Raw genomic sequence first — 14,014 nt, 5'->3', positions numbered from 1 at the left:
TCGGTACAATTCCTTCGCATTGAAGTCACGTCACGTTGATAAGACTTATCTAAAATCGTAATTTCTTTAAGGATTAAATATGTTTTTAGTTCCTTAAGTATAACAATAACTTTGATTGTTTTTTAATCCTTACTTTTTAAAGTAATGAATTTAATCCCTCCTTTCTAATGATGTTAAATTTTGTCTCACTTGACAAAAGATATTCCACATAAACAATTATGTGTGCTCACACTTGTTGAATAGTATTTTTTGAATGATTTCTTTTTAAATGTGGAGCATTAATGACTATTGAGGATACCTTGACCATTAATTTTTTCATTCTCACATCCCATCTTCAGCCACATACCAAATCTTTATTGTATGTGCCATCATCAACCATCGTCGCAATAATCATCAACGTTACTAACGTTGTTGGTGTCATCTTCTCCCTCCACTCATGGAATCTTTTTTCTTTCTCTCCAAAAATAAACCCACCATACCTTAGTCGCCATTTGACTTCAGACCACCCCACCATGGCTTCCTCTTTTTTTTTTTCTTTGTGCTCTTCTCCCAATTTCCAAAATCTCTTGTATTTAAGGGTGTGCAAAGTATACTAAAGTGCATTGTACTATAAAGATTTGTAGTTAACTATAAAATTGAATTGAACTGAACTAAACTATTTTTTAGTTCACTTATAGTGCAGTACAGTTCAATGAACTATTTTTTAATTTACTCATAATGCAGTTCAGTAAACTAGTCCCAATTCCTTCCAAAACTAAATTGTTGCACTAACTATTACCCTTAAATTGCTAATTGTTCAACAGTAAACTGATTTATTTTTCTTTGCTCTGAATCTACCTTTTCACCCTTAGAATCAGTAAAGGACAATCCTATGTGATCCTAAGTTCCTTTCAAATGTTAGCTCTAAATCTGCCTTTTCATCTTACTAAATATATAAAACAATACTCTTGTAGTCTATAAATGTTTCTCCCACGGGACTGGGAAGCTTCTCACACAACTTTTACAGAAAAAACAAAGAGCTTGTAAGAACTAAATATGAAAAATTGAGTTATTGAATACACAATTCAAAAGTAAAATCGATAACTCTGAGATTTAAACATTGTGCAACCATTACCTCATCTACATATTTTAATATTTTTTCCTTTGTATTCTTTTGCTTAAGCTGAACTTCAATCCAAAAAACTATCATATCACAAAAAGTACACAAGGGGCCCTTCTTTGTTCTTGACTCGCCCCAACTTTCATTATGTGTCACTGTTTCAATAACATCACTGCAAGTTAAAGGTTGACTTTGCTTATGAGTATTGAAAACCAAATTGCAAACCAGATTCAAACCTAAATTACCAATATAGACATGATTTTTTAGCAAATCCTAATCAACAACTTAAAAGAAGCATAAAGCTAGGTTGGATGAACTAGAGGTTTCTTTGCACCATTTGAGCATAAACAAGACAAGGCCCCTCAAAGGGGATAAACAACAAAGGATTAATCAATACGGTTACCAAAAGCATAGGATGAGAGCACTAAAGCAACAGATAAAAAGAATAGGTGGAGGAATTACATCAATGCTTCTTTAGTGTAAGGACAAACATGATATGATGACATGTCTCAACCTTGACATCTTTGAAGCCAAATCCGCAATAAAAGCCTCCTAGGGTAGTCAAAATCCGCAATAATTTTGATTTCAATTCACTGACAATACTAGATTATAATAAGTAGTCAATGAAGTAATTAACAAAATCCAACTTATTCCTAGGTTCAAGCACAACAACAATCAATAATAAGATATTAATTCCATTAGGATTTCCCTAATATTTTTCATATTTGCCCTTCATCCTCATTGCCATTAATTTTATAGTCATATCACTACTCTCAGAATATTGTCGAATCCTTTTACCAATTCCAAATACCTCCTTCATATATATATGATTGATGACATTAGAAGAACAAAAAATGCACAAGGTAGAGACATAAAACATCTTTAAAAATGGTAGAACAGACCTTACATATTCCCAATCCTCTTTTAATGGCACATCATCATTACTTTTGGCCATTACAACACCAAATTTTTTATCTTGCATATCTAGCAAGACAAAGGCATCTTTGTACTCCAAGCTTGCCTCTAACATTAAGTAAGTTGAATTCCACCTGGTTTCAACATCAAGACAAACAATACCTTTATAAGAAATTCCCTCTTGTTCAACACATGCCTTGAATTAAGCAAATCTAACTGGAGAAGATTTCGCATATTTAACTGCACTCCGAATTTTTTAAATTGGATCTTTGATTTCTTTTAAGCCATCCTTCATGATCAAACTTAATATATGTGCACAACAACGTATATGGACATATTTTCTCTTTAAGACAAGACAATTCCACGATAACATCCTTCTTTTGAGATATTGAACCCCAACGTCATTTGCTGTAGCATTATCCACAGTGATATTAAGGACTCGCTTCAACTCCAATTATTCAAACAAGCCTCATGTTTAACTACGAGGAGCTTTCCAATCATTATCCATAAAGTGAGCTGTTAAACTTATGTAATTTAGGTTTTGGATTGAAGTCCATGTGTATGTAGAAAACAACCACACAATCTAATAAGAAAACCCCATGATAGAAAAATCTTTCTAGTTAACTTTCTAATAGAAGCTATGAGCTGAAAAAAAAAAGGTTTGGAATAAAAAGTTTAACTTTCCAAGACAATGAATATAAGGTCTCTACTATTTAATAAGTTAAATAGGATATGATAAGATGAGAATGAATATTAAGACAATATGAAAATAGACATGTAAGTATTCATTCTAGTTTTCACATACATGTAATTATGTGAGTAAATACTAATTCCAAAGAAAATGTTTAGAGTTCAACATACCTTTCATGGTCAAGTGTACCACAAAGAGACTCAAATCGTGGATCATGTGCAAACTGGAATTATTAATTGTATAGAAACTCATAATAATACACAAACATATAAAATGAAAAGAACAATAATCATCAGTTTTCAAATCTAGTGAACAACTAGCAAACATTCACTTCATATATAAGATGACCAATGATCAATTCTATAGCAAGTTGAATACATTTGACTTACATATTCTAACTTGAAGGAGAGTGTAGGATGATATTTTTATTGTTAGAGGATATCAAATACCCTTCATGTATTGTACCGATTTCTTTCTCTCAATATAAATAAACCACATAACATTTCAATTAAATGTTTCTTTTTTATTGTTTAACACTTCCAATGAGCACTTCCATGGAAAAAGCCATTGTAGTAACTCACTTAACCCATCATACCTTAAATCTACAAGCATGACACCTTAAGTCTTAATAGTGTGTGTCAGCTTAATGCTTCTATATTTTAATACTTTTAACGATGACTTACATGACCTCAGAGTCCCAATAATGTGTGTTAATGTGTAAGACAATCAAGTAAGCAATTGATGTTCCTAATCTACATAAGCTTAAAAATGGCACTACAAGGTAGTAGCCTTGTATAGTAGGTCTAAAATATTAAAGTGTTGCAAAATTGAATGGAGCTGGACAACTTCCCAAGCCACTCACAAGCGTCTCCAACAACCACTGCAACTGAGATGGATTAACACCACAATACCCTAGCACCCAACAACTAATTACAGCCATTTCTGGCAACCACGACAACACCAGAGAGGGATCAGCACAACACCAGAGTTGTACAATACAAAACCAACCCAACAATTGTCGTAGCCATCTCCAACTACCAACTAGAGAATGACTACCATCTTTGCTGACTACCCTACAACCTCTGTTTAATTTCTACATTTTTTCTTTATTTCTTATCTTTACCAATATGAATATACTATAATTTTCTTCAACTATATATATGCCTCCACCATACCCTGCGAGGACATCTACCGTGTTTGTGAGGTAGATTGTTCACTATCCCCCACCAATATCAACATCAATCAGATAACAACCTCCGTACTATGAATAAAAGCCAAAAATCCCCACTCAAAGTTGGACAGACTAATGACAAAAAAGATTTTTCGTAAAAACCTCTCACTCAATTAGAAAGAAATCTTACGAAAAGGGAAGATATGTTAAGAGTTCATAAGTGTTGGAAAACAGGCAGACTTTGTTTCAACACCAAGAGGGGGTGAATTGGTGAGGTTTCAAAATCAGAGTCTTTTTAAAATCTTTTTCGCAAAGTATTATCCTTTTCAAAGTTTCTTGAATCACAAGAATGAAAAATATAAGTGCAGCGGAAAATACAAAGTAGACTACAAATGCAGTAAAGTCGACTGAATGTAAAAGAGTAAGGATAGAGAATTCAAGCACAAATTTTTATATTGGTTCGACCTCAATGCCTACATCCAGTGTCCTTCTACAATCCGGAAGTAAATGCACTATAATGGTCAAGATTTTTACAACAAGGCTTTTATAGAGACCTCCACATCAAAAATATAAAACACCTCTCTAACGCTCTAACCAAAATATAGGTAATACACACAACAAAGATCTGCAGCAAGATATCCCCTCTTCTGCAATCTTTAACCCACTTTGAACAATCCTCAAAGTGTCCAGACTCCACGAGTCAACCCCCTGCAATCCTAGCAGGAAACCACAATCTTTACGAAGATTGAGAGAAATCTTGATCAGCAAATGAGCACCGCAATGTGCAGGATATGATCAGCCAGTAAGCACAGAAACCTTTCTCCTTTAAAGAAACTCTTCAAAGATAGATCACCACGGTCTTCTTGATGAGTTCTTGGGGCAAATTCTCAGAGATCACGATCTGTAAATCACAAATGAAAATGTTAGATTTTCCAAAGTCCATGTGATCAACTGAGGCAGGTGTATCTATAGTTTTCTATAAATCAGACGCTCCTATAGTCGACTAAGCTACTAATACAGTCGACTGTCCTTAGACAGTTGATAACGGTCTAAAAACCGTTATTTTTATGCTTGAATATGATGTCAAAACACACCCTTTATGGCTTAGAATGAGCTTAAAATCAAGTAAAACACTTAGTTGAGTCATGGGTCAAAAGTTGGTTTTAGAGATATTATGTTTGTTTTTGCATTGTTTTGTAGGATTTTGATGAGAATTGAAGATGGAAGTGAATTAGGACGAACTTAGACTCAAGAAGGAAGAAGAAAAAGGAAGAAAAGAAGAGTATATGCACTGATGAGCGGCCAAAATCAGTGTTGAGCGGCCAGAGCGATTCGAGGCAAATCGCTCAGCGGTAAAACTGACCGTTGAGCGGTGGCGCGGCTAGAGGGAAACCGCTGAGCGGTTTAATTAGGCACCTGAGCGGTTATCTGTTTTTATTGGGCTTAAATTCTGTTACTTTTTTGGTCTATAAATAGACCCAGTGCGATTCAAATTGTAATCTTTTGGCAGATAGAGACGTCCTTAGCTGTTTTACACACCTTGGAGGAGGTTCCTTGGATGGTTAGGCTCCAATATACCAAATTTAGGGTTTATTCTTCAATTCTTTCATTACTTTACATCTAGTTTCACCATGTCCATGGTGAACTAAACCCTAGGTTGTTGGGGAACAATGTAATCTTTTGAAACTCTTTTATATCAAAATTCTTATGTTCTTTATATGCTTGCATATGCTTACTTTATCAATTGTTGGGTTCCTTACCTTTGCTTAATGCTTTTATCGTTTAACTCATTTAGTAAATGTTGTTTGTCTTTATTGATACGGAGATGTACGGTAATGTCATGAACTGGGGGGAATTCCTTGATTATGCTAATACCGCCTAAAGATAGGGGTAGGACGATCAATTGTATTTTGCTTCCGTTTATCATGCATTATTAGTTACTAGGGGAGGCTAGAGATAACAATCCAGTAATTAGTAATAGGCTCTTTTCGCCAAGAGATTGAGTTTAGGGTAGACTAAGAAAGTTTGCATGAAAATATGATAAATAAGCAAAGTAGATAAGAAGAGTAGATATAAGAGGGTGGATAAGATGAAATTGTAAACCCCAACAACTCCATTCATTCATAGTCTTTTCTAGCCAATTGATTCACTACATTTTGCATGTTTATTTTTGTCCTTTGCATACAAAACCTAAATTTAATTCTTTTCTCAAGTCTTATGCGATTGGTTTACATGAAAGTTAAGGCCTAAGAGTCCTTTGGGAAACGACACTCGGACTTACCCGTTTTATATTACTTGATAACGATCTAGTACACTTGTCAGGGACTTAACAACAGTTATAACATATAAGTCAAACAGTAGCAGTCAACAACAGACAAATTGATTTTGCATTTAATATAGTTAACTATCATCAATGCAATACCTAACTTTTGAAATATAGTTATTATTGTACACACACATTAAAAAAATTTCAAACAAACAACTAACTAAGCGGATCCACTGCTCATGTAGTCGACTTAGGCACATCAGCTTAGTTTGAAAAAAAATTTCAATGCAAAATCACTTACAAAACTGCTTTTGAAAATCTGTGCATAGTCACAAGTTTTAATCGACTTACTTCATAATGAAGTCGACTTAAAACTTCCAATCATGCCACACAATGTAAGTTCATAAAAGTGCATGTGGTTTTCTCATAAAAAACTTATGTAATGCAATCACAGATGATATATCAGAAATAAGCTTAGTGAGTATGCATTCATATATCAAAATCAACACAAACATGTTCAATAAGATATCAATCAATAAGAAACAGAACATGTAACACATAAAAAAACATGTGTTATTAATAATGTGTTGTCATCATAAAAAAACCAGAGTGATTAAAGCACTGTGAGATTAAGGTTAGCTAAAACAGTGTGTCCCTTATCAACAATCTCAACAATAAGTTCCATTTGGGGAGAGCTCAAGACAGAATGAAGCAATAGACCAATAGATATAGAATTAGGACAATTTGAAGTAAGAGATTAAATTTATTAATTAGAAACTTTACTCCTATAGGCAAGGCTCAGCAGCAACTAGAATTAATGAAAAATTGACTCCTAAGTATTATGGTCCTTTTCCTATGATGGATAATGTTGGGGCAGTGCCTACAAGTTACAATTACCAAGAACTTCTCAAATTCACAATGTATAACATGTTTGTCAGTAAAAGAAATACATTGGTGATGCTACAAATTGCTTAGATTTGTCTAGCCATATTATTGATATTTCTTATGCAAAAGAACCTGAAGCCATTCTTGAGTAACCTTTGTCAAATATTAGCAACATATTTGAATGATGGTTTAGAATTTAAGAAGTGAACATGATTTTAGAATCATGTTTATCAAAACAAAATTTCATAGAACATAGGTTTAAGGAAAACACAAAGTAAAACAACAACACAAAGAGGCAGAGGCACATATAGGCAAACTCGAACACAATAATCGAATTACTGCTTACCTCGACGGTCGATACGACAACGAACAACACAAGGCCCCTCGACGATCGATGCAACAACAACTACGACTAGGTCCCTCGACGATTGGAGCAATAGCAAATGCGGTAGGAACCCTCGACGACAGGGTCATGGAGGGAAGCGGCTACGTCACAATAGGGCTAGAGCAGGATCACCGTGGGTTTTCGTTGGAGCTCTCCTTGACGACAGGGTCACTGTAGGTTTTCGTTGGAACCCTCTTTCAACGATAGGGTCATGGTGGGCAATGACCGCATCACGTTTGGGCTAGGGCAGGGTCACCATGGATTTTCATTGGAGCTCTTGTGTGCTCTAATTCACAGTTTTAAGAATAACTGGAAATGAAAAAATGAAGAAAAACCATGATACAGTTCTCAAACAATTAACTGAACTGAAAATTTGATAAGTTCAGTTTTTCAAAACTAAACTAAAAAATAGTATACTTAAGTCTTGATAAAAATAGATTAATTTTTTTAGTATAATAAAATATAATTAACTATAATTTAAATATATAAATTATTTTCTCCATCCTACTTGATTCTCTTTCAATAAATAATTTTAGGTTTAATAGGTTCGGAGGTCCCTATATTTGGGGGTTTGTTTCAATTGGGTCCTCCAATTTTGAAAGTGATCAATTAGGTCCCTAATTCTGTCAATTTGAATCAATAAAAGTCTTTTCGTTAAATGCAGTTAACGCCGTAAAGTTTTTGAACATGTGGCACGCTGACGCTTCCAGGTGGCACCGTTTCAAGTGCATAGGTGGATTATAAAAGGGTGAAATCCCTAAATCAAAAAGGTGTATTTGAAAGTGAAATCCTTAAATTAAAAAAGATTTCACCCTTTTATAATCTACCTATGCACTTGAAACGATGCCACCTGGTAGCGTCAGTGTGCCACATGTTCAAAAACTTCACGGCGTTAACTGCATTTAACAGAAAGACTTTTATTGATTCAAATTGACAAAATTAAGGACCTAATTGATCACTTAAAAAATTGGAAGACCCAATTGAAACAAACCTCCAAATATAGGGACCTCCGAACCTATTAAACCATAATTTTAATAGGAATAAATTCTAACAAAACAAAACAACCATTATACTAACTATGCCCGATATCGTATCACTTTGTTAATTGCCCGTAACTAACAACGATTTTGTTAATTATGGTAATTATGATAGTTTATTGAAAGGAAATAAACATATAAATTGTTATAAAAAGTCTCAAAATACATTAATTGTTACAATAACTGTGAGTACCTACGAATTCTATGAATAGTATTAAGAGATGGAGATAATTCATTAAGCAAAAGTGTCGGAATAATAATTCCATTCAAAGAGCTAAGAAAGAATTTCTCGTGGAAACGTTTGTCACGGGAAACTAGCTAAATGAATCTTGCATGAATCTCACGAAGAAAAGAGAAAATAAAAAAGAAAAAAAAAAGTATAACTGTTGTTAGGGTAATATTTTAAACAAACTCACGATCATGACGAGAGATACAGCTACTTATGGGCATATGTATGTACAAATACAACACGAACGAGTTACGTGTAGCTCAAGCGAAAACCCAGCAAAATTTCCCAACACCCTTTTACCCTCTCTCTCTCTCTCACTCCCCATATCAAACTGCTCAATTTTATGATTAGTTTGGTACGAGGAACGGGTAAAACGAGGTACGTGTTGGGTTTCGTATAGTATTTCCAATAGAACTATAGTGCTAGGAAGAAGGGTCACGGGATTTGTTTGTGGGTTTATCATGTTACTTGTTTGGTTGTGAGAGTTCATCAATGGGGTTTGGTCTGAAAAGGAGGAAGAAGAGAGGAGAAGCAGAGGAAGAAGGAAGGATGGGCAAGTCTTTCAAGGATTCACTCAAAGCTCTTGAAGCTGACATCCAGTTTGCCAACACACTGTAAATTTAATTTTTCCCTTTTCTCTTTCCAATCTAAAACCCAACAAGGTTTTTCTTTTCATTAAGTGATTTTGAATGCTACCCTTTTCCCAAATATGTTCCTTTTTTGGAGAAGATGCTATCTTTTTGGATTCCAAATTATGGGCTGTATTCTAGCTTATGATGGCTGCAATCATGTATGGAGCTATTTAGATGTAAACTCAGTTTTTTTTTTCCCTTTTCATTACAGTTTGGTTCTGTTCTTCCTTGCATCTTACAATGTCATGGTTTTGTTTTTCTCTTTTATAACAATTTCCTCCCATGCTTAAGCTGGTGTAAAAAGACCAGTGAATTGTACTCTTGAAGTGGAGAAGATAAAATAGGAAACTAATTTGAAGGAAAGGAAAAGAGGGTTTATAATATAACCATTAAATATGGATTAAGAAAACAAAAACACAATTTTCTATTGAACTTTTTTTCGATAAAGTTTTCGTTTTGAAGGAGACCGAGCAATTCAATTCTTTTGGTGTTTTCCCATTGGGTGGCAAGGATGCCTCAGTTTGTGGCACTGTCACCTCTTTTTGTAAAGAGGATCCAATAAAGTTAATTAAAGTACACCTTTTTTCATATTCTTTTATAATGGTGGTGCTTCTTGTACCAAGTTCAAATTCCTGCAAATTTTTACTTACTATAGCAGACAAATTTTCAAATTTTGAACAGTGCCGTTTAAAAGCATAGCAGATTACTGTGCTACATGGCAATGAGACATGTTTGAATCCCAGCTTCCAATTTCTTGTGCATTAAAGCTGTGAGATGACCCACCCTGTTCATTTTTTTAATTTTTTTTATTTCAACATTATTGTAGTGTAGACTTCTACCATTATCACAACAAAATGAGATAGAGAAGCTTTTATGTGCCCAGTTTAAATGATACATAGCTGCCCATTCTATTCGTCGTTTCATCCAATGTTAAATTTGTCTTGGAAAAGGTTCATTATGTAAGGTTTTTAACTCATTCTTTGTGCTAAATGTGGTTTTAATCAGAGCTTCTGAGTATTCAAGTGGAGGTGCCAGCTTCCAAATGAGATTGTCCTACAGCCCAGCTGCTCAATTCTTCCTTTTTCTTGTTCAGTGGACTGACTGTCACCTTGCTGGAGCCTTAGGATTGCTCAGAATTCTAATATATAAGGTGTTTTCCTGCTTCTTCACTTAGCTTACTAATATTGCCCTTTTCCTTTAAGCACACCATTTAGAAGCATACTTCCATACAAATATGATACTATAATTTGTAAAATGTAAGCATCACCAATGTTACTATATTGTGATCATGCTATAAGGTGAAGTTGTTGACTTTCACGTTAACTTCCTTAAATTCATAGTAATATTGACTTCTGATTGTTTGATAAGGTAGAAGTTTTTACACTGACAGAGCATATTCATTAAATTCTAATACATATTGGGTTCATCACAGGCTTATGAAGATGGAAAGACAACCATATCCATTTACGAAAGAAAAGCCAGTCTAAAGGAATTCTATGGTAAGTGAATAGCAATACTGGAATCATGGCATGTGTGCATTCATATGATAAGATTTATTATCTTTACCTGAACTCTTTTAGAAAAGTGCTTCACAATCCAAATGTGATTACTTCTACACCCTGACTATAATAACAGGTGTGGTGTTTCCCTCTTTATTGCAACTTCACAGAGGAATCACTGATGTTGAAGACCGAAAACAAAAACATCTATTTGCTACTAAGTATAAGCTTAAAGATTTGACAAACAAAGGAAAGTTTTCTGAAACTGACATTGAGAGAGAAGAAGAGTGTGGTATTTGCTTGGAGATGAATAGCATGGTTGTATTGCCCAACTGCTATCATTCAATGTGTATGGAATGCTACCAAGACTGGTGAGTGAATTGAGACAACAATTTATTGCAGAATACTTTTCATAATTAAGGTTGTGTTTGTTATGCATAGATTACACCCTCTCGGACATGTTGAACATGAATCTAATTTGAGACAAGGATTTTTTATTACCATCTTAAAAGCCATGGTCCCTTAATATTCGGAATCCAATTTTAAGTCTAAGTTTCACCTTAAGTAAAAGGAAAATGATATTTAGACAACATTTTTTAGACAACATTTAAATATCGTCTACGTGTCATTCTGTGATTGGTCCAAAATTACTTCACAATCAATAATAAATACCACCATGGATCAATCATAGAATGACACGTAGACGATGTTCAAATATTGTAAAAAAAAATGTTGTCTAAGTATCATCATCCTAAGTAAAAATGAGGAAGTTGATCATCATATGACAATAAAGACCCATATATTTATTGTCTTAAGATTTTGGATCAGAAGTGGTGTCAGATTGAATTCAGACAAATCCATGTATCAAAAGTGATGTGGGTCATTTTCATATTCCGATGCAATGAGTTGCCAAATTATTGTAGTTTTTTTTTTTGTTGACATGAATCTTGAGGCCTTGTCTAATGTTCCTCATTTTATTCAAGATCCTATAGCATTCTGTAGTCAAATAATTGTTTCACATTTCCAGAAACATTTTTTACTTTAAGTGAACAGAAATATCAGGTCACTACTTTTTTCTTGTGTGAAATGTGCAAATTTCTGTCAAAAGCCAAACTGTGTATTATCATACCTGTTATTATTTGAGGGCCATATTTTCTTTCACGTCTAAGGATTCTTGTTTTTTCTGTTGGTTTTTAGGCATGCAAGATCTCAATCTTGTCCTTTCTGTCGAGACAGTCTCAAAAGAGTAAACTCTGATGATCTTTGGATCTACATTAGCAGCAGTGAGATCAATGACTTGGCTTCAATCAACAAGGAGAATTTGAAAAGATTGTTCATGTACATAGAAAGTTTGCCTCTAATTGCCAGATCCTACATTCACCATCTCATATCATCACCACTAGTGATTGCCAATTAGTAGAAAGTTCATTCAAGCCTATAAGTTTCTAATATATATGATTCTCAGTTTGTGCAGGAATTTCTCCATTTGTAAATACATATTACCTTGTGATCATCCATATTATATACTCATTTCAATGGAATTAAGTTAAGGGTTCACCAGACAAATATTCTTCATTGTTCATGACCAGAACACTTATTTTGCTTTGCATTTTTAGTTTTGGTTAATTAAAGCAGAACTACATGCTCATTTTCTCCATGTAGATTTTTTGTTATTCAAGTTGATCAATTTAATGGAGGTATCATTTTTATAATTACACACTAAAAACGAAAATAAAAAAGGAAAATATTTTCTTTAGTGAAATAAACTTGTCAGGTTTGTTTGATCAAAGAAAAATTTAATGTTTTTTCAGTAATTAAGAAATTGTATCTTTATTTTTCCTTTTGGATATGTTTTAAAGATTAGTACACAAATTTAGGAGCTTGATTGCAAGTTTTGTGTTTGGGAATGTTTCTTTCATAGGCTTGATTAAAAAAAAAATTATATCCAGAGACTATTTTTTTCCCATTAATATATTTCTCATATAATCATTCTTTTAGGGGAAAAAGTAGGAATTTAACTTCTACGATTTAAAAAGTGTTTCATCACAATTAAAAGTATATATTGCTCCGATAAAATGTGATAAATCATTAAAATTTACCAATAAAAATACCCCCGTTATTTTTAATTCTTGAAAATGTTATATAAATGTTTTTTAAAATATTTATGGAAAAACAATTAGGTTTTAATGGAATTCATGATTCTGTGAAAAAATGTAATCTGATTATAGATTTTTATCCTTATTAATTTTTCAAAATTGTTATAACTTATATATGTAACTGTTGTTTAAGAAATATCCCTTTCATTGAATTTTAAGTATAATTGTTTTACTAGTATAATATAATTGAGTTTGTAAAATAAATTAACAAAAATAACAAACAAATATTTTAATTTAGAAAAAAAATATAAAACACTTAATTGAAATCCTATACTTGAACTCTAAAACAATGTGGACTAATGAAGTCACTGAGGTATCATATTAACATCCATAAATAAACAAAAGTATTAAAAAAATATATCAATTTAGTGATAATTTATTTTAAGAATTTTTATCAATCACCATGGAAATTAAAAAAGTTGAGTGGTATTCTAACCTAAATATTAAGTTCTTCCAATATAAAAGTATTGGATGTTTCGTAGCAGTAACATGTAATAAAAGAACTTGCTTTGTTTATTTATTTAGATTCAATATTTTAATACAAAATATAATTATAGTTGTTAATTAAATTAAACATTAGTATTGTGATTTTAATTAATAATTATACTATATTGTATTATTCTGTAAATAAATACATATTTTCTTGTTTAAAAATTGTTATTTTACGGTGTTTAGTTCTCATAAGGGCCTTTTTATTTATTTGTTTTAATAAAGTATCTTTGAGACCATACGAAGAAATAATTCATATTTTAGAGATTTTATATAAAAGAGTTATCTTTCATTTATTCACGTTATTAAAATATATTTTATTTTAAAAATAGATAATTAAAAATATTTTATAAGAGACACAAAGTAAAATTTTAAAATACAATGAAATAAGATATAATTTTCCTAAGAAAAAATTGAGACAAAAGAACTTCTAGTTACTTTTCAAAAAAAAAAAAATCTTAAAACAATATTATTTACATAAAATCTAAAAAAAAAAAATCTTTCCTTTTACAAATTTTCAAAATAAATATTTAGATGCTACATAAATGAACTGAATTAAG

General features: G+C 32.5%; 1 protein-coding gene across 1 annotated transcript; it reads left to right on the top strand.

The window, feature by feature from the left end:
- The first annotated feature begins 8,802 nt into the window (after positions 1-8,802).
- Positions 8,803-12,434, top strand: LOC106771323. The gene is made up of 5 exons (XM_014657284.2): positions 8,803-9,292; positions 10,316-10,460; positions 10,743-10,809; positions 10,946-11,180; positions 12,007-12,434. The coding sequence occupies exons 1-5, from the start codon at positions 9,171-9,173 to the stop codon at positions 12,224-12,226; spliced, it is 789 nt and encodes a 262-aa protein (XP_014512770.1). The 5' UTR covers positions 8,803-9,170; the 3' UTR covers positions 12,227-12,434.
- The last annotated feature ends 1,580 nt before the right edge of the window (positions 12,435-14,014 follow it).

This window comes from Vigna radiata, chromosome 8 (genome assembly GCF_000741045.1).
Source record: "Vigna radiata var. radiata cultivar VC1973A chromosome 8, Vradiata_ver6, whole genome shotgun sequence".
Taxonomy (NCBI): Eukaryota; Viridiplantae; Streptophyta; class Magnoliopsida; order Fabales; family Fabaceae; genus Vigna; species Vigna radiata.
The sequence above is the reverse complement of the archived record's forward strand: the minus strand, read 5'-3'. Positions and strand labels throughout refer to the sequence as shown.